Consider the following 20,554-nt stretch of genomic DNA (forward strand, 5'->3'; position numbering starts at 1 on the left):
GCAGCGTCAGGTCGGCCTGGGCACCCCCTGGAGTTGCGCCTTCATGGTACTCAATATAGAGCCCCACCGACCCGCCACCCCTTCAGTTCCTTGTTACTGCCAGTGACAGTTGGCTGGAACTTCCCTTAGCCATTGCTTAACAAGCACATTCTATAATTATTGTATATAGTTACCTTAGTGTCTTCTTAGCATTAGAGTTCTTAGTATAGAGTTGTTGGGATTAGTCTCCCTGGAGCTGTGATATGCCGCAGTCCCCTGGGTTTAAAAACTGTGAGGCCTGCACAAAGCGCATGACAAAGAGTGATCCATGCTTCATGTTTATGGTGCCCAGGGGAGGGCCACCAAAAGGATCGCTGTAAGATCAGCCACACTTTCCGCACTAGAACGCTCAAAAAAAGGGAACAGTGGCTTAAGGTAATCCTCACAGAGGCAGCCCCATGCTCCCACTCTGACTTGGGCTTGGGACCCAACCCCTGACACTTCGTCTTTGATGCGGAGCTCCCCGGCACCATCATCAAGCTCAGCGCCAAGATAGGACTTGTCCCAAGACGCTCGGCACCGACACAGCACTTCATGAGGCCTAGCTGATAACAGGCACTGATCCCACTCGCCGGTGCCTCAGAAGAAAAAGATGGACAGCTGCTCTCCAGCTAATTCCAGATAAGTGAGACCAGGTGGGCCATAGCTCCAGATCCCCTGCTGGGGCCACGTTGACTCCTGCCCAGGTGAGGCAGTTGAATCTGGGTCCCCTTCGGTCACCAGTCCCTATACAGCCAGCCATGATATCAAGGTGCTCCCCCTCTCCATGTCCCTCAGCTCTGGCCCACTCGCACAGAGAGCCTACCTGCTCCCCAGGCTCTTAACACTTAAGGCACTGAGGCTCAGCTTCTCTGTGGTCTTCAGTCTCAGAGACCTCGGAGTCAGAGTCTGACTCCTATCACTCCAGGAGAAGCAGGAGCTATGATCGAGGTCCAGGAGAGATAGGAGGGAGCCCCAGGCATGGCCTCCGCAGTGGCAGAACCCACCTCAGTGGCCCTTCTGGACCCCCTCGGCTTTTTGCCAAGGACAGGGAGGAACCCAAGATCACCGCTCCATGACATCTTCTGTGGCCTCAACCACCTTTATCCTGCCATTGCCTACGCATCTGCCTTAGGCACCTGCCCACACACCAATGCCTCCAACAGCGGCACCATCATTGGCTCTGGCACTGTATTCGACACTGACCCTGGCAACGCCTTCGGCAATATCCTTGTGTCCATCTTCCATGCCAGAACCATTGTCAACGTTGACTACGACGCAGGTACCGATGGCACTGATGCTGGCGCGGTGCCTCCATCTTCGTTGGAGCCTACAAGTGGATTGGTACCAGCTCCACCTATGGTTTCTCCCGTCGTACTGATCGCAGCACCAACACTTGGTCCAGCGCACCACTAGACGCTGCCCCGAGAGTCTAAGGAGTCCCTGGGGATGGATAGCAGGGAGCATCCTAATAAATGCTTCCACTTTATCACCTGATGAAGCATTGGCGAGTACAGCTGTAGCCCCGGCACTTGAGGACAACAGGGTGTTGCAACAGTTGCTGTGCAGGGCTGCTGCTTCCTTGCCACCCACTGCTAAGTGCAATGAGAGGCGTTATTTTGTGCCCTCCAAAGGGTTCAAGCATTTATACTCTCATCCACCCCCTAACTCTCTTGTTGTGGACACTGATAACTAGGGTGAGAGACCGGGCTTCCAGGGGCCCTCCCCAAAAAACAGGGAGGCTAAGCATCTAGACCTTCTTGGGAGAAAAGTCTATTCTAATAAGAGTTTGCAGCTCCATCCCTTGAACCAACAGGCCATCGTCAGGAGGTACTCATATAACACCGGTGCGGCAATGGCCAAATTTATGGAGCTTCTCCCGTCGGACTCCCAAACAGAGTTCTCAGCCTTGGTGGAGGAGGGGAAGCTAGTCTCCCAGGCTTCCCTCCAGGGAACATTGGACACTGCAGATGCCGGTCATGGCATCTGCAGGTAGCCATGAAGAGGGGATCCTGGCTCTAAGTCTCAGGTCTCCCTCACGAGGTTCAGCAGATTATTCAAGATCTCCCATTTGAGGGCAAGACTCTGTTTTCTGAAAAGACAGACAAAAGGCTCCACAGTCTGAAATACTCATGAGCCACCTTCAAGTTGTTGGGCCTGCACACTTCCGCCACGTGGCAAAGACACTTCTGACTGCAACCTCCTCTGAGATTCCATCAGCAGAACTGACAGGACAGTTCTCGGAGGAGGAACAGGGGTGGCAGGAGGAGGCAACATCCATCCTTAGGCCAGGCCTCTGGCCAGCCCAAGCCGCCCTTTGACCCTAAACTGGCCTTTTGAAGGTAAAGTTGAGGACGGCGCACCAGATCACAGACTGGATCTTACCCCACCTTACCTCTTCCTCCTGACTAGCTCCTTTCTACCATGCATGGTTCCATATAATTTCAGACCGCTGGGTGCTCCACATGGTAGAGAGGGGATACTCCATCCAATTCTGTGGCCTCCCACCTTTCCATCCCCCTTCTCCATCCCTCTTCAGGTACCTTTCTCATGAGCATCTACTCATCCAGGAGATTCAGTTGCTTCTATTGCTAGGGGCAGTGGAGGAGGTTCCTCAGGAGCATATGGGTGAGGGCTTCTATTCCAAGTATTTCCTAAAACTGAAAGCCAAAGGCAGCCTCAGGCCTATCCTGGACTTGCGAGAACTCAACAAGTTCGCAAAGAAACTCAAGGTCCACATGGTCTCCTTGGCCTCCATCATCCCCTCACTAGATCCAGCAGATTAGTATGCCGCTCTGGATCTGAAAGACGTGTACTTTCACATCACAATCACTCAGCCCCACAGGAAGTACCTCAGGTTTGAGGTCAATGGTACCCACCATCAATTTACTGTCCTCCCATTTGTCCTGTCAGCAGCACTTTGAGTATTCCCCAAGTGCATAGCAGTCATTGCCACGTTCTTGCGGAGGCACCAGGAACAGGTGTTTCCGTATCTCGATGACTGGCTGATCAAAGGCAGCTTCAGGACCCAAGTGGAAACTTAGGTCACCTTTATCAGAGCTACCTTCAAGAGCCTGGGTCTACTCCTAAACGAAGCAAAATCAACTCTGTCTCCCGTCTAGAGGATAAAGTTCGTAGGGGCAGTGCTGGACTCGACCCAAGTCAGGGCATACCTGCCACAGGTGAGGTTTCAGTCCTCAGTGACATAATCTGAGGCATCATGCAGTTCCCCAACACTACAGTGAGAAACTGCCTGAAACTTCTCGGTCATATGGCAGCCTGTACCTACGTGGTGCAGCACGCCAGACTCAGGCTTCAACCACTCCAGGCATGGCTCGCGTCAGTGTATCTCCCAGCCCGGGATAGTTTGGACAGGCTCGTGACCCTGCCTCACCCGGTCCTCGACTCCCTCTGGTGGTGGATGAACGCTTAGGAGGTGTGCTCAGGGGTCCCCTTTGCTGCCCCATAGCATTGGTAATCGACGCATCAGACTTGGTCTGGGGAGCTCATCTGGGAGACGACAGGACTCCAGACCTCTGGTCGCAAGCAGATCTATGTCTTCACATCAATGTCAGAGAGCTGAGAGCAGTGCATCTGGCATGTCAGACTTTCTGTCCTTAACTAACTGGACAATGTGTATCAATCATGACGGACAATACAACAGCAGTATTCTATATCAACAAATGGAGGTGCACACTCCTCTCCCCTGTGCCAAGAATTTCTCATGCTGTGGGACTTCTGTGTAGAACATTCAATTCACGTGCAGGTGTTGTACCTCCCTGGGATTCAGAACGAGCTGGCAGACCACCTCAGCAGGTTGTTCCACAGACACAGATGGTCTCTTCACCCAGACGTCGCTATTTCAGTGTTCCAGTGGTGAGGTTTCCCCCGCAGACAACTTCATGATGCGATGCAACAGGAAGTGCCAGCAGTTCTCCTCCTTCCAAAATCACAGCCTGGGCTCCAGCATAGATATGTTCCTCTTCCAATGGGGCAGTTCTCTCCTATACACCTTTCCACCGATACCGCTCATTCACAAGGTGCTGCTCAATATCCGCAGGGATTGAGCTCAGGTCATACTGATAGCACTGGCCTGGCCCCATCAGCACTGGTACACATCCCTCCTAGACATGTCTGTGGGAGCCCTGATTACCTTGCTGCTCTCCCCGGACCTTCTCACGCAAAATCACAGATGTCTCCAGCACCCGACCCTTTAGTTGCTCCACCTCACTGTGTGGAAGCTACATGGTTAAATCTGTTGGCGCTTTCCTGCTCAGAACAGGTTAGGCAGGTCCTCCTTGGCAGTAGGAAACCCTCTATGAGAGCCTTCTATGAGGAAACCTTGCCAAGTGGAAGAGATTTTCAATCTGGTCGGCGCAGCATCATTCACCCCCAACGCTAGGTTCAGTGCCAGACATTCTGGACTACCTCCTCCATCTGAAGCAGGAGAGTGTCTCATTGTCTTTTATACTAGTGCATTTAGCAACCATCTCAGCCTGCCACCAGGGCATGCAAGGCCGCTTGGTATTTGCTAATCCTATGGTCAGCCGATTCCTAAAGGGGCTCAACAGGTTATATCCTCATGTCTGTCAGCTGGTCACTGCCTGGGACCTCAGCTTGGTCCTTTCTAGGCTCATGGGGGCTCCCTTTGAGCCTTTGGCAACATGCTCCCTGCTCTACTCTCTGGATATTCGCAGGGCACTGGCCTTTAAATCGAGAGAATTAAACCGTTCAGAACATTGAAAATCAGTCGTTTGTGCCAGTGGTGGACAGGATGAAAGGTCAGTCAGTTTCATCCCAGTGCATCTCATCACAGATAGTATCCTGTATCCATGTGTGCTATGACCTGCCAAGTGTACCTGCACCTTCGATTGCTATGTACTCTACCAAGGCGCAGGCTTCATTTACAATGTTCCTGACACAGGTGCCACCAAGGAAATCTGCAGAGCAGCGACGTGGTCCTCCATACACACTTTCACTGTGCTTTGTGCAATTACCCAGCATGCCAGAGTTGATATGGCCTTCGGATGAGCAGTACTCCAATCAGTGAACAACTCTGACTCCATCTCCTGAACATTGGGAGTCACCTGATTGGAATCGACACGAACAAGTACTTGAAGAAAAAATGGTTACTCACTTCTTGTAACGGTTGTTCTTTAAGATCATAGAATATCAGGGTTGGAACCACTGAACTATCTGTCCCCTGGAGATGTGTTGTTCATGTCCATTCCAATACCCACCCTCCTACTCCTCAGTTGGAGTAGCCAGCAAGAAGGAACTGAAGGGGTGACAGGTCGGTGGGGCTCTATATTGAGCACCATGAAGGTGGAACTCCAGGGGGCGCCCAGGCCAACCTGAAGCTGCTAGGGGAAAAATCTTCAGCCATCATAGCACGTGTGCGTGCACACGTACCTGATTGGAATGGACATAAACAACACATCTCAAAGAACAACAGTTACGAGATGTGAATAACCATTTTTTTCTGCCACCTTTAATTACATTGATTAGTACCTTATTTAGCTATTAGGCTAGTTGATGGAGTAAAGTACTGCTCAGTTTCAGTCAGGGTGGCAGATTCTGGATATAAGTAAATAAATTATACACTTCTGTCATGTCTTTCCATTTGGTCTCATCAGTTAGAAAGAGCCTGTGATGACAGCTCAGTTTTTTAGGTAGAAGCCGCATTTTCCTCTGAAATGGGAGAGAGCTGAATAAGTAAGAAAATATTCCAAGGGGATATCTAAAGAGAGATAATAAGAGAGGCATTCTAAGTGTTCCATTTCTGTCTCCACTTTGTAATAGAGTATAACCAGATACTTTTTTCTCCTAAGAGGTCCTTAGCATCTCTTATGGAACCCGGAGCATATGTCTGTTTCCCATTTTAAGTAATTTCCTTTCCCCGCTACTCCAGTCACCATCCTCCAGATTAAGGAGGACTAGATCCAGCTCACTTGGAGCCAATTAGAAAAGCAGTTTCTCAAGTGACTACAACAGTACCAAATGAAAGAACAAAGGCACTCACCTGGATTAAGCCTGTTTCTTTGGCAGCATTCCCAGTCCATATTTGCCTGAAGAGTGAGAGTCCTGCATGAATAATTGTGATCTGCTTCCTCACTCTTCACTCTGACTCCTTTTGAGAGCATCATGGTGACTAATTTGCTCGTTTTTCTCCAAGCTGTTACACATGTTCTTCAATTGTGTGGGGAATTTGCTTTTCTGAATATTAAAATGTGAACTATTCATGTTCTAAAACCTAAATCACAGTAGATTGTACCACTTGAATCATTATTTAAAGATTAAATATTTAATAGCTTCTAAGACAAACATTTATAAATCCATAGATCTTCAGTATTTCACACGTTTTCTCATTTGCTGTTGCATCTAAAGTGATCATCACTAACAGGTCTCCATTTACTAACAACTACCACACTCCAGTTGATTCTGAGGGTGGATAAAATCATAATTAATTTTGTTGTTATTATTATTTTAGTATTCAAATCTATTTAATTTAAATCAGATTTCTATTTACACCATTTTTTATTTTTTTACTTCTTTTTATGTAGTCTTAATTGCTAAATTGGATATTTTGTAATTTTCTTTAATTGTTTCTGAATTATTAGAATTTCAGATTTTTACAGATTTTTTTTTCTGTGAAGAATGTTCACACTTAAAATGCACATGTGTGCTGAAAAAAACATGTCCAGGGCTGTACTGACATCCTTACTCTGAGAACAACACAAACTCAAACACAAAATTGATAAGCAAATAGCCCATGCTATTTTGATATACACCCACACTCTTTTGATATATCAAACAAGTCAAGACAGCTGAAATCCTTCAGTTAAGTTACACTCCTCCATGGGGCTGTGCTCCTACATCACTTAAAATTAAATCCAATAGGGACTTAATCACTGCCTCACTCAGCGTTGCAGTGCTTATCTTTCAGGCACCTAGCCACCCAGTGGAATCCACAGTCCTAAGTTATGCACGTAGGCTCCTGGTACAATGCATGGGGAGGAATGGGTGCTTAAGAATGGGATCCACAAAAGCCAGCAAACTGAGCAGGGAGAGCTGTCTAAATGAGCCAATTGCGGATGTGAGGAGAGGGTTGAAGCCTAAGCCTTGCCACCGTCAAGGAGTTAGGCAAGTCTGGGCTCGAGGGAGGTGCCCGTCTCCATTTGGGATTCACAACCATGAATCCTCTGCTGAAATTGGCCACCTAAGTTGTTTCTTGGAAGAAAGTTTGTGGTGCACATCTAACTCTGTGCAAAATGGCAAGTGGGGGGCGGTGCTAGGAGGAAGAGGAAGTAAGGAAAGGGACATAGCCTCCCTTATAGGCTTTATAGTTAGTGGGAGACTGGTATTGATCTCCCAACCCCATGCCTGATGTGGTGAAGGTATTTGAACTTGGGGTTCTTACCTCTCAGGTGAGTACCCTAACCACTAGACTATAGAGTTAGTCTCACTCTCTGTGGCCTAATGCATATTTAACTAATTATTTATATACAGTGGAACAGCATCAGCAGAGACAGAGAGAGCTGGGCCTTAGGCCCTGTCAGGGTTTTTTCCCCCACTTTGAACTTTAGAGTCCAAAAAGTGGGGACCTGCATAGACCCTTCTAAGCTTAATTCCTAGCTTAGATCTGATAACGCTGCCACCAGCCAAAAATATAGTGTTTGGCACACTTCCTGTTCCCCCAAAACCTTCCCTGGGGAACCCAAGACCCAAACCCCTTGGGTCTTAAAACAAGGAGAAATAAACCATTCTCTCTCCTTCCCCCCCCCCCACCCCGGGTTGCCTGAGAGGCTACACTGATCCAAACTCCTTGGATCTTAAAACAAAGAGGAATTAACCTTCCCCTCCCTCCTTTCCCTCTACCAATCCCTGGGGAGTTCAGACCCAATCCCCTTGGGTCTTAAACAAGGGGAAAAATCAATCAGGTTCTTAAAAAGAAAGCTTTTAATTAAAGAAAGAAAAAGTAAAAATTATCTCTGCAAAATCAGGATGGTAATGCTTACAGGGTATTCAGATTCATATAGACTAGAGGGACTTCCCCCGCCCAGCCTGAGATTCAAAGTTACAGCAAACAGGGGTAAAAATCCTTCCAGCAAGATAAACATTTACAAGTTAAGAAAACAAACATAAGACTAATCCGCGTTTCCTGGCTATACTTACTATTTTGAAACGTGAGACTGATTCAGAAAGATTGGAGAGAACCTGGTGTAGGTCTGGTCCCTCTTAGCCCCAAGAGCGAACAATGAACAAAACAAACAGCACAAACAAAGACTTCCCTCCACCGAGATCTGAAAGTATCTTGTCCCCCAATTGGTCCTCTGGTCAGGTGTCAGCCAGGTTTACTGAGCTTCTTACAGGTAAAAGAGACATTAATCCTTAACTATCTGTTTATGACAGGCCCTGATCCTGCAAATACTTACACACATTAATTTTATTACTGTCAGTAGCATCAAATGATACCAATAGGACTGCCCACACTAGTAAAATTAACCATGTGCCTAACTGTTTGCAGGGATAGGGGCTTAGGTACTTTTGAAATATACATTTTAAAATCCTAACTTTAAGCTCTTATATTTGCAAATATTGGACTGTGTATATGTTACAGAATTCACAGTCACTTTGTTTTATTGAAAGTCTAAGTAAATTTTCATTGTTAACCATGAAGCAGTTTTGTTTTGATGTGACACAGATTTTTATGCCACAAAGATTTTTTTTTTTAGCAAAAATACAATTTTACACCTGGCTTTGCAAACCCTGATGCACATAATTACCGGTAACTTTTGACTTCAGCATATCTACTCATGTTGTTAATGGGACTATTCATGTGAGGAAAATGATATCTCTGTTTTAATGTTTGTAGGATCAGGGTCTTAATTTTCAGTATTTTGAGTTTTCATATAGCAGTTGTGTAAATTCAAGTAAGGGATTCTACCAGTTGCCCTGCCTTTAAAAAAAAACAAAACAAAAAAAAATAAACCCTGCAATTTTTATGTCATTGTAAATTTTAATCTAAATTTGTAATGCCACAGATTTTCAAATTAATTTTGCAAGGGCACAACCTGATTTAAATCAACGATTTGAAAATAAAATCAAGTTATTTAAATCGCCTTGATTTAAACTGCTCCACCCTGTTGCTCCCTATTCTAAGGTAAGGATAGAATTTCCAGTCTCTTGGAAACCATAGAATGATAACTATTAGTAAATGCTGATACTAATGGCAACAGTTGTGTGAATAAATTTATTAAAATGAAGGATTCTTTAAAGCTTTTGATGTAAGGATATTAATCTGATTATTTAATCAGAAATCAGTTAAAACCTTTAATGAATAATCAGTTAGATTCTGTATGGGTTAACCACTGTCTCCTGTAAAAAATAGAATTCCTTCCAGAAAACAAGAAAATTATACACAGGTTTTCCTGACCCTTCTATTGTCTAGGCAAATGTTTAAGAATTAACTGTGCTAAAATAGAAGACAGAGCCAATGTGTGAAATGTTCAGAATACTTGCCTTTATGGAATGGGAATATTAACAAGAAGTTGTGGAAACTGAGTATGAATTTACGATTTCTCATCATATAAGCTATTTCTCTATGCTAGGAACACGAGGCAAGGTTAAAGGTGCAAGAAAAGTGGGGGTATATTTCAGTACATGAAGGCTTTGCATGGTGTAATTTTGAGTAAGAACATGGGAAGTAAAAAGACAAGAAAATTTTTTTCCTTTCCTCCGTTTTATGAACTAGAGAGAGCACGTTGCTGTTAAGCAGGATAACATCCTGGTAATTTCTAGTGGTATGTCCCCATGTATCTATAAACTTCTATATGGGCGGCAATATACTTCCTAGACTCCCTGGTTACAGGCAAGTTCTGCAGAACCAGTGAGCCCTGGTTCAGAGTGCAAAATCTGTAGATGGTAAAGCAATTTAGTTCAATTATCAATCAGTACCAAAAGCTGGTTCTGTTTCCCCACACACTATAAGAATGCTACGCTCTATTTTACTTTATGTTGTTAGTGATTACAGTAGAACCTCAGAGTTATGACCACTTCAGAAATGGAGGTTATTCATAACTCTGAAATGTTCTTACCTCTGAACAAACATTATGGTGGTTGTTTCAAAAGTTTACAACTGAACATTGACTTAATGCAACTTTGAAACTTTACTATACAGAAGAAAAATGCTGCTTTAACCATCTGAATTTAAATGAAACAAACAGAACCAGTTTCCTTACCTTTTCAAATCTTTTTTTAAACTTTCCCTTTCTTGTTTAGTACTTTAAGTTTAACACAGTACCATACTGTCTTTGGTTCGTGGTTTATTTATTTATTCATTCATTCATTTTTGGTCTTTGCTGCTGCCTCATTGGGTACTTCAGGTTCCAAATGAGGTGTGTGGTTGACTGGTCAGTTTGTAACAACTGCAGTGGTTGTATCTCTGAGAAATGCAGGCATAACATAAGGGATTTCATTATTAATTAGATACATCACATTTTATTGCTTTTACTTCTTTTGTAACAAACACAGTAATCAGAAAGGATTATCCCCCCCTCCCTCTTTTCCCCCCTCCCCCGAAAGGAAAGCAAGCCTGTTTTTGCACCACAGAGGGTTATACCAATACTGTGGTGCAAAAACAGGTTATACCAATACTTATTACATAGAATACAGTACTTTGAATATATATATTTAAGTAGTAACAGCTAGGATTAATTTATCATAAATTAAATTCAAATACCATATACACAGATTTTTTTGTAATTATGATTATTTGTCTTGTCCTGTGTTGATGCTTGAGATCTTGAATTATCTGTTTTGAATTCAACATTATCCTATTAAAGTAACTAATTGAGCAACTCACAGTTCCAGTGACAGAAAGCTGTTTATGTTATAATTATTTTCTACTAGATGGTACGAATAGATAATATACTATGACAACATAATATCATCTCATTTTTGTTTTACTTTTTACTTTTTTAAAATAATAAATCAGTACTTTTGAAGACTTTTAATTTGTTTTATAATCCCATTCATAATTTTAGTTTTCCCTTTCATTGCTGCAGCATTTTGCTGTATAAATGCTATCTATGATGGAATGATGAAAGCAAAAGCTTAATGTAATACTGCAGTATAAGAAACAGTATTTTCTTCAGTTTCAGAAATGTTGTGGGCAAAAAGTTTATGGTGATGCTGCTTGCTTGCAATTTTTTAATTAATATTCTTACAAAAATTTGAAATAGGCACCTATACCACATTATATATAAATATTAATAGCCTAGAGGCAATATTCCAGATACTCAGATTGTATATAAATAGTAAATTAGGAAATAACTGGTTCAGTTATGTTGTTAAAAGTTATCACAATAGCTTGCCTTACACCATGTTGTTAAGATCTTTATATCTTTTCTCACAAATACAGCAAAGTTACTTTTCCCAGCTATAGAAAAACAATATATTTACATAGGTTTGGGGTATCCCTTACATCTTCATAAAATCAAGATTCTACTGAACATACCCTGGACACAGAATTAAAATAACATTCTACTCTCTGAGCAACTCGCACTTTTATGTGAATCCAGATGTTGACTATTAAATAGTCTAATATTGTAACTTAATTGCATTTGTTAAAAACATAACTATCTTTAAATACCTGGAGATTATACTGTCACCATAGTTTGTTTGAATTAATGTGTAAATATAATTTGCTTGCTACTTCTGCTTTCACACATGCGATTTTTTAAAAATCACTTTTAATTGGAATGATGCCTCTAACTCTTCTGTTGGCAGAAGAGGTATAGAAAGTTTCTTTTAATGATACAAGTCCACATACATTCATTAATATTAGTTCCATACAATTTACTTTTTGTTGTACTGCATGTGCTTACATCATTCCCTACATACATTTAGCTATGTATCAGTGCAGCCATTACTGATGTCATGTACTACATGGTAATAACATTGTAATAAGCCAGAGAATGATGTGATGAAAACTACTTTGATTTAGTTTGGTACTCAGACTTGTCTCAGGTTAACTATAGAGTACATCTGCATGCTTTTTTTAAATTATCAGGATGCAGACTTTGCTTAGTATGGACAATTTATCTTGCAATAATGAGGAACACCAAATTTAGACATTTCTTTATATCGCAGTTTCATTTAGTAGTACTGTTAATTGTGTTAGCTGTTCTAAATATATATATATTTATTTTTTATGTATCTATATAAGAAATATATTGATACGTATATATCTGTATGTTGACAGGGCATGTATGAGCACCAGAGTAACAAGCAGATTCAAAATGCACAGGAAAACACACGTGCATTAGTAACACAGAATGTAAAATAATGGCTATTGAAATTAAATTAACATGCTTTTTTTTTCTTTTCTGAAATTTCAGAAATCTGAAAGGCATTGTTGAAAAAGTGTAATATATGTTTATGTGTCAATGATTGCAGGTTATGAAAAAAATTTAAATTAAGAATTGTCAATTCATATTTTTCTATTTGTGCAAATCTTTCTGTGTGGCTTCTTTTGGTTTGATCATAGAGCTGGAAAAAACAGATGTTCCATTCACAATATAATCGGTATTATAGTCAGAGTGGGAGAATAATTTAAATAATTAAAACACTCTTAATATTATTGAAGCTTAATTTCAGTTTTCTACGTTGTTTATCTTAGTGGCCAAATTACATGTGTGCATGCCCAATATAAAATATTTCCACTGGGGGAAATTGTGCTGTTTCTAATTTTCTGACCTCATTTACAGTATTAAGGCAAATTGACATAGTATCTTCTATAAAATAGAGAGGTCAGTGGTAATTCTAATCCATTTATAAATCTTTTGTCCCATAAATCAAAACTATTTAGCTGCATCAGCCTGATGTTCAAGAAATAGCAGAAAACCTAGAGTAAAAAATTATATATTTAGTTTTTTCCTTTTATATTATAAAAACTTTTTTTTAAATGGCTCCTGCCAGAAAAAAAACCAAAACAATAACAACAAAAACTTTTTTAAAATACCAGATTTTTCTGGAGAACAATTTTATCCTGATGGTTGGCAACCTGAAAGAGTCTACCATCAGGATCTTCAGTGTTATGGTTGAAGAGGCTGGCATGATGAAATCTGCTATCATCTTCTGGTTCCTAAATGATCCTGAAGCGCACAGTATAATTTGTACTGATACAAAATGTAATAGGAGAAAAATATAGTAAGAAAACAATAACAAATGGTCAATCTCAAATGGACTTCATATCAGAAAGGCCACTCAGTAAAAATCCAGAGTTTGGTTAAAAAAAAAATTCCTTACTACTTTTACTCCAAACATTTTATAATTCCGTGTGATAACTAAAATAGCATGCCCTATGGTTTACAGATATAAAGATGCATCATTTGTACACTTGTGGAGTGCTGCCTGTGTTCGAGGGAGGGGGATGTATCTTTGGCCACATATACCAATGTTTGTTATTCCTTGCACATAGTGTTGCATGCTTAATATTAATTACAATTCAAAGTAAATATACTGATAAAAATAAAATCTATGTTCTGGGCTTTCATTTGCAGAAATTAAATATTTATAGCTCATCTGAAGGTAGTACAATTGATATAAATTACCTTGGAGAAGAAAAAGCAAATTTTGAATCAGAAGACGCACTAGAACCAAAGGCCTGTTTTACAGAAGGTATGGAAAGAAACATTTTGGTTTATCAATTCCCATTAGTTCAGGCTGCTGTAGTTATATAGTCCAGGGAACCTCAAAATAAAGAGGGTTCTGTGGCGGGCTGTCTGCTGGTAATAGGATATTCTAAAAGTATAAGCAACCTAAGGCCCCGACCCTACAATAACTTATACCTGTACTTAAATTTACCCATTGTTAACAGTCACATTGAACTCAATGGGAGTAGTCCTGGTATATAAAGTTAAGCATATGCACAGTCTTTCCAGGTTCAAGGCCTAAGACTTTAAATTTTGTAATGAATAAGAGATCCAATCCTGCAGACTCTCAATCACGTAAGTAGTGCCTTTGATGTCAACTGGAGTACTCTTATGAGTAAAAACTGCAGGATTAAGCCTCTCAGCCTGCTTTCCTGCAAAGAAGTCTGCCCACACACTCATCTCCTGCACTGAGTCCCATTGACTCTAATGGAACTCTGCGTGGGTATATCCTTTTGCAGGATTGGGCCCTAATGAAATCTCATAATGCATAATAATTTTGTATGTTATCTTACAATATTTTACCATCTTTTTCATTTCTGATTAGTGTATTTTGGTACTAAATTTTAATCTTTAATTTATGACTAAAAACTTTTTTAGCACTCTTTAGACATATTTTCATTCATGTTGGGTCAATATGAAACTTGTTGAAAGTCTTGCCCAGTCCTCTCAATCCATTAATAACATTTCAAAAATAAAATAAAAGGAACTGTTTAAAACTGTACTGGTTATTCTTTTATGACATGCTAATTACAGTTTTCTAAATTATGCCCATTTTATAAAAAACTAGTTTTACCAGAAAACATAGATTTAAAATATCAAAGAGCGGGGAGTGATTGAGGCAAAGGAAATTAAGTCCATAAACTTTAAAGGGCCGAATTAGGAAAATCTGAACATTCAGAAATTTTGATATGTCAAAGGTGATATTTTGGAATTTCATTTGTATAGCACCATAAATGTACACACTGCTTAACAATGTGCAAAATCTGATGATAAAAATACAGAGTTCTTATATAGAGCTTTTGTCATTAGAGCTCAAAGGACATTATAAAGGTTACTATCATTATCCTCATTTTTACAAACCCAAAGGGCAAAATCCATACAGCCTCATCCTAGTTTTCCAAAAAGTTTGAAAGTTTGATGTAAGTTTTCACTATTTCACTTTGGACAATTTTTGCACTTCTATTTTTCTACAAAATTCAAATGTTTCATAACAACTTTGAAGCTTTTAAATTAGAACTTCAAATCCACATTTGGCTCCGATTAGATCCCTTGTGACTTAGAAATGTTCTCACTTTCATGTGAAAATGAACCCATTTTTAAGAAGAAAAAATTACAAACATAAATATTTTTGCAACTCAGGACCATTTTCAAATTCTTAATGAAATGCAAAAAAAACCACTAAATTTTTGAGTATTTCACATTTTATTACAAATACATTTTATCTAAATGCATGAAGTGCATTGCTGTCAAGGATGTGACCAACTTTTAGTTAACTAGGCATTTTGAATAACTCAAGATGAGATTATTGGAGCTATAAAGTATATGCTCTTGGTCGTTTCAGTAAAAGTTGCGGGAGTATGTAGTATTTTTATGTGAGCTGATGAAATACAATACAGTCTGTGTAGAGCCCTACCAAATTTACAGTCATGAAAAATGCATCACAGACAGGGCCGCCCAAAGGGGGGGGGCCAAGTGGGGCAATTTGCCCCAGCCCCGGGCCCCACAGGGGCCCCACGAGTCGCTCCGGGCTTTTGGCTGCGCTTTGGCAGCAGACCCTTCACTCGCTCCGGGTCTTCAGCGGCGGGTCCTTCAGTACAGCGGAAGACTCGGAGCAAGTGAAGGACCTGCCCCTGAAGTGCTGCCAAAGCCTCGGAGCATTGCCCGGTGACTACAAGTGCTGCAAGCAGGGGGACGGGGGGAGCTGCAATCAGTGGCACTTAGGCTGCTCTACCACCGCCGCTTCATTCTTAGGCGACAATTCAGCAGCAGGTCCTTCCCTCTGAGAGGTACCTGCTGCTGAATTGCCACCGAAGACATGGCCCTGCCCCAGGGCCCTTGAATCCTCTGGGCAGCCCTGGTCATGGATTGTGAAATCTGGTCTTTTGTGTGCTTTTACTCTATACTATACATATTTCATGGGAGAGACCAGCATTTCTCTCACTGGGGGTTCTCACCCAAAAGGGAGTTGCAGGAAGGTTTCAGTTATTGTATATAGGTTCTGGTATTTCCACCCTTACTACTTTGCTGCCTTCAGAGCTGGGTGGCCAGAGAGTGGTGGCTGTTGGCTGAGTGCCAGGCCTTCTCAGAGGTCCAGAGAGGCCCAGGCCACTTCCAGCTTTTGAGGCCCAGCGATAATAAAATTAAAAAATGACGACACATAAAAACAAAATTAAGGAACCAAAAAAAGAGACATAATTTGAATATTTTTTTTATTTAACAAATGCTTTTCTAGTCTTTTTCTGTGGAAATGCACTAATTATTGAGGAAAAATCTAGCTTTTGTGCAATGTCACAGCTGATATTAAGCATGGTGAGCCCATTCAAATGCTCTTGTCCCATAGTTGAACAGTAATAGTTCTTTACCTGCTTCAACACGTTGAAGACGCGTTCATCTGAAGCCACTGATGCAGGAAAACTGACAAAAATATGCAATTCAAGTGTCTAAATGTGAGATCCCCTTTGAGCCTGAGGCCCAGGCCAAATGGCCCTCCTGCTCCCCCTCCCCCTGGCCGATTGGCCCTGCTGTGCCTAGTTCTGAAGGCAGCAAGACCATACCATACCATACCATACCATACCATACCATGCCACCCTTACTTCTGCGCTGCTGTCTTCAGAGCTGGGCAGCCAGAGAGGGTCAGCTGCTGACTGAGGGCCCTGCCCTGAAGGCAGCAGTGCCGAAGAAAGGGTGGCAATACCCTAACCTGCCATCCTTACCTCAGCACTGTTGCTGGCAGTGGTTCTGCCTTCAGAGCTGGGTTCCTGGCCAGCAGCCACCTCTCTCTCTGGCCATCCAGCTCTGAAGGCAGCGCCGCCATCAGCAGCAGTGCAGAAGTAAAGGTAAGAATACTGCAAACCCCCCAGAATAACTTTGTGACGCCCAACACACATACACACAACTCCTTTTAGGACCAGGATCCCTACAATTACTACACCATGAAATTTCAGATTTAAATATCTAAAATCATGAAATTTATGATTTTTAAAATCATATGACCATGAAATTGATCAAAAAGGACTGTTCATTTGGTAGGGCTCTATCTCTGTATAACAGATCATCACGGGAACTAATGACACTCCAGGGAGAGCTAGGATTTTACCTCTGGGGTCATTAAAATGGTTTAAGATACTTTCTTTGACTAATCACTTTAAAAGAATAGGAAGAGCCAGGAGCGGCTCTAGGCATTTTGCCGCCCCAAGTACAGCAGGCAGGTTGCCTTTGGCGGCTTGCCTGCGGAGGGTCCGCTGGTCCCGCGGCTTCGGCACAGCCTCCGCAGGCACGCCTGCGGGAGGTCTGCCGAAGCCGCGGGACCAGCGGACTCTCCGCAGGCAAGTCACCGAAGGCAGCCTGCCTGCCGCCCTCACGGCGACTGCCAGTGCGCCCCCAGTGGCTTGCCACCCCAAGCACGCACTTGGCGTGCTGGGGCCTGGAGCCGCCCCTGGGAAGAGCCCTAGTGACCAAGTGGGCATGAAAGCTCTTGGGCTCTGCTAGAATATGAAATTTGCACAACTAAATCCTTCAGGCCTCATAATGAAACAGAGCTTTCCCAGGTGGAAGTGGACTATACAGATCAGTGGTTCCCAAACTTTTTATTAAGGTAACCCACCAACTGCATTTGGTCATCTTTTGCAACCCATTCAGGGTCCAAACTGGGTAGGCAAAAATCATAGATGTTGTGACCCCATGCAGGGACCCTAAGAAAAGGAAGCTGGACCCGCTATACAACTACACACACACACACACACACACACACACTCACTCACTCACTCACTCACTCACTCACTCCACGGCCTCCTCTCCACACCAGCCCTATGATCTAGAACTTTCTGCAACTGCGTCAGGCGCACCACCTGGGAAATAATACCATAGATGGTTCTTACAAACCTATATTTCATGAAAAGTTTACTTTTGTTCTAATCAGAATATTTGTTTTTCATCATATTTATTAGGGAAATTAGTATATTTTCCCAAACTTGTCTTGTGTAGAACCAGTAAGACAATATAAATCAATAAAAACTATCTACAGAGTAAATAATCATAGTTGTAAATTGGACCTTTAATACACCCTATTTGTTAAATCCAGTGTTCAAAAGGCCCCCTGAGTTACTAAGTAAAGCCCTGAGTGGTACTAGGTTGCATCTGCAGACTTACTTGGGTGCTTGCCAGCCTGGGGGAGCAGGTAGGAAACCTTTTAGGCTCCTCGGGACATCTAGCAAGCTACTTCCACAACTGAAGTATTTGTACCAGTACCCCACTGTGGTGGTGTGGTCCCCAGGCCAGGATGAATAACATGCTATCTCCCCTCTGCGTAAACAGCCAGAGGAACTACCACACGTGCACCATTAGGACAGAAGGAAAGGAGAGAAGGTTCCTTCCCCCAGGCCAGCAGCGGGCGCTGACTGGGACCGGTGGCGGGACCGCGGCTGGCAGGAACCATCGGTGGAAACCCCAGAGCGGCGGCGGGCTGAGCGGCTCAGCCCGCCCTGCGTGCCATCAAAAATTGGTTCATGTGCCGTAGGTTGCGGACCCCTGTGCTAGCGCCGTACATTGGCTTCATCCCCTGAGTGGGCTTCTCAGAATCACTTTTTGAGGTCATGGAACCACACTCCTGATGCAATGCAATGCAATAGGTGTCATTCTCATATGGCATCCAAATTGTGCTTTGTGGAACAGGTCAGTACAAAGAATGTTCTGAAAGTTAACCCTGTTTCCACCCTAGACCCTTGTGTACTCACTGTGGTAGCAAGCCTTGCAGTATGGGTAGCATACTTGGCAGACAAATTTCCAAAATCTCAAAACACATGTTCTTTAGATCACTTTGAGAGCTCTACAAGTGGTATGTTTGAACAACAGCAACAAAAAAACACCCCTCCAAACCCACGATGGACATGGCCATGTAGGACTGGACTGGTTCTAGTTCAATATCCTGTGTATGGCAGTGGCAAGTATCAACTGCATTTCAAACTACTTCATTAAATCAGTGGAAATTTGTATCTGGAAACACTCTTAAATCAATTTAAACCTGTTTCATATCAGTTTAGCTTGCCTGTGTAGGTTTTCTTTTCATATATAAATATCTGTTGTTTAGTTCTGCCTCAAGGTTGATCTGGCATGAATGTTGTGATATCTTCAGTGTTATCTGTTCTTGTGATATTCGATGTTTTTCTTAAAGCCCTGCCCCGCTCCTTAAGTTATGTTATTAACAGGAAATCTCCTTTTTTTTTTTTTTTTTTTTTTTAAGTTTCTAGCCCCTCATAGATGCAGCGGAATGCTTGAGTGTGCCCAAAAGACTCAGAAACCAGAAGACACAAAATGAACCCCAAATGTATTATTTTTATAAATCTCATGATATTTAATCCACTCTCATTATGTTTGAGGCCTGACTCATGATTTTGGAACACTTGAGATTGGCAATACTGTATCTGGTCAACATTTCAGATACCTTTCTCTACCCTCCTCCCCCCATCAGAAGGGGAGGAAAGTAAGATGTTTTATTGGACTAAAAAGAATGATACCCCAACTCCCTGATGACGTGTAGAGGAGAGTCAGAGCGGGCCTCTCCTTATATGCAAATGAATAGACGAATGTGCGAAAGGGAGAGGAGTTTCTCTCAAATTCACTAAATGATAATTTTCTAACATGTAATAAACAGATTTCCAGTTTTCAGAAATGCTCTTCCTATATAAATTCAGAGGCAGATTCCTACTGTATTACATTTGATTAGAAATCTGGAATGCCTTTTACTGTCTCAATTCTTTTTTCATCCTCAGTCAATTGGTCATTACATTTTGTAAGTGTGAACTCATGCCCTTTCCCCTAGATTTATTCAAAAACCACAGCAAAAACTTTCTCCCTCAAAAAAGATACAATATTATCTTACAAGAGCAAGAAATATGTTGATGACTGGGAGATATGGAAAGGCCGGAGCACCAAAATGTGGTTTCAGTGCTGTGTCTGCATAAAATTAGTGAATACCATGCTCAGAGCACATTTAGGCTGACACCACTGATGATGATTTACAATCAGGCAAGTAAAATAGCCCAGCCTTATTAATTTTTATTTCAGTAAGAGAAAAAGGGAAACATAATAGTGTTGTCCAAATTGGGAGGAAAAAACAGCAACAAAGGAACAAAATCAATGGGACTATTTGCATAAGCAGAAAAGTGAGCAGAAATATAGCTCTAAATCACCAAGGAAGGGCATCAAAAGTTTCAAAGTTGGTGTCAAAAGTAATAGGATTTAAAAAAGAAAAAGAACAATGCCAAAAAAGATAGCTATGGTGCTGATATTTCACACTAGTCAGCATTTAACTTTGATGTCTGCAACAAGGTGTATTATGCAGAAGTTTGTTAAATATTTCTGACAGGAACTGAATATTTTAATCATCCAGCTTGCTGAGATTTCCTGATGTGGAGAAACCATAATTAGCATGTGTGTATAACTGCTATTTTTCCCCCCACTGAAAAACATATTATTGAATGTGACTATTATTTTGTGTGTGTGTGCGTGTGTGTACAACAAAATTTTTATTAACAAATTGTAACATTCAAGTAAACCTCTTAGAAAAAGGTTCATAGAAATTGAAAGGGAAACTATCAAGG

General features: G+C 41.9%; 2 protein-coding genes across 2 annotated transcripts in view; both read left to right on the plus strand.

The window, feature by feature from the left end:
- The window catches only part of LOC127030224 (sodium channel protein type 2 subunit alpha-like), a 138,253-nt gene that overhangs the window by 73,030 nt on the left and 44,669 nt on the right, over positions 1 to 20,554 (plus strand). Inside the window, exon 19 of the mRNA XM_050916324.1 lies at positions 13,584 to 13,701. Within this exon, the coding sequence (XP_050772281.1) occupies positions 13,584 to 13,701 (118 nt within the window). The remainder of the gene's footprint in view (positions 1 to 13,583; positions 13,702 to 20,554) is intronic.
- The window catches only part of LOC127030195 (sodium channel protein type 1 subunit alpha), a 358,700-nt gene that overhangs the window by 50,358 nt on the left and 287,788 nt on the right, over positions 1 to 20,554 (plus strand). The gene's annotated exons all lie outside the window — the stretch shown is intronic.

Source organism: Gopherus flavomarginatus, chromosome 10 (genome assembly GCF_025201925.1).
Source record: "Gopherus flavomarginatus isolate rGopFla2 chromosome 10, rGopFla2.mat.asm, whole genome shotgun sequence".
In the NCBI taxonomy this organism is placed as follows: Eukaryota; Metazoa; Chordata; order Testudines; family Testudinidae; genus Gopherus; species Gopherus flavomarginatus.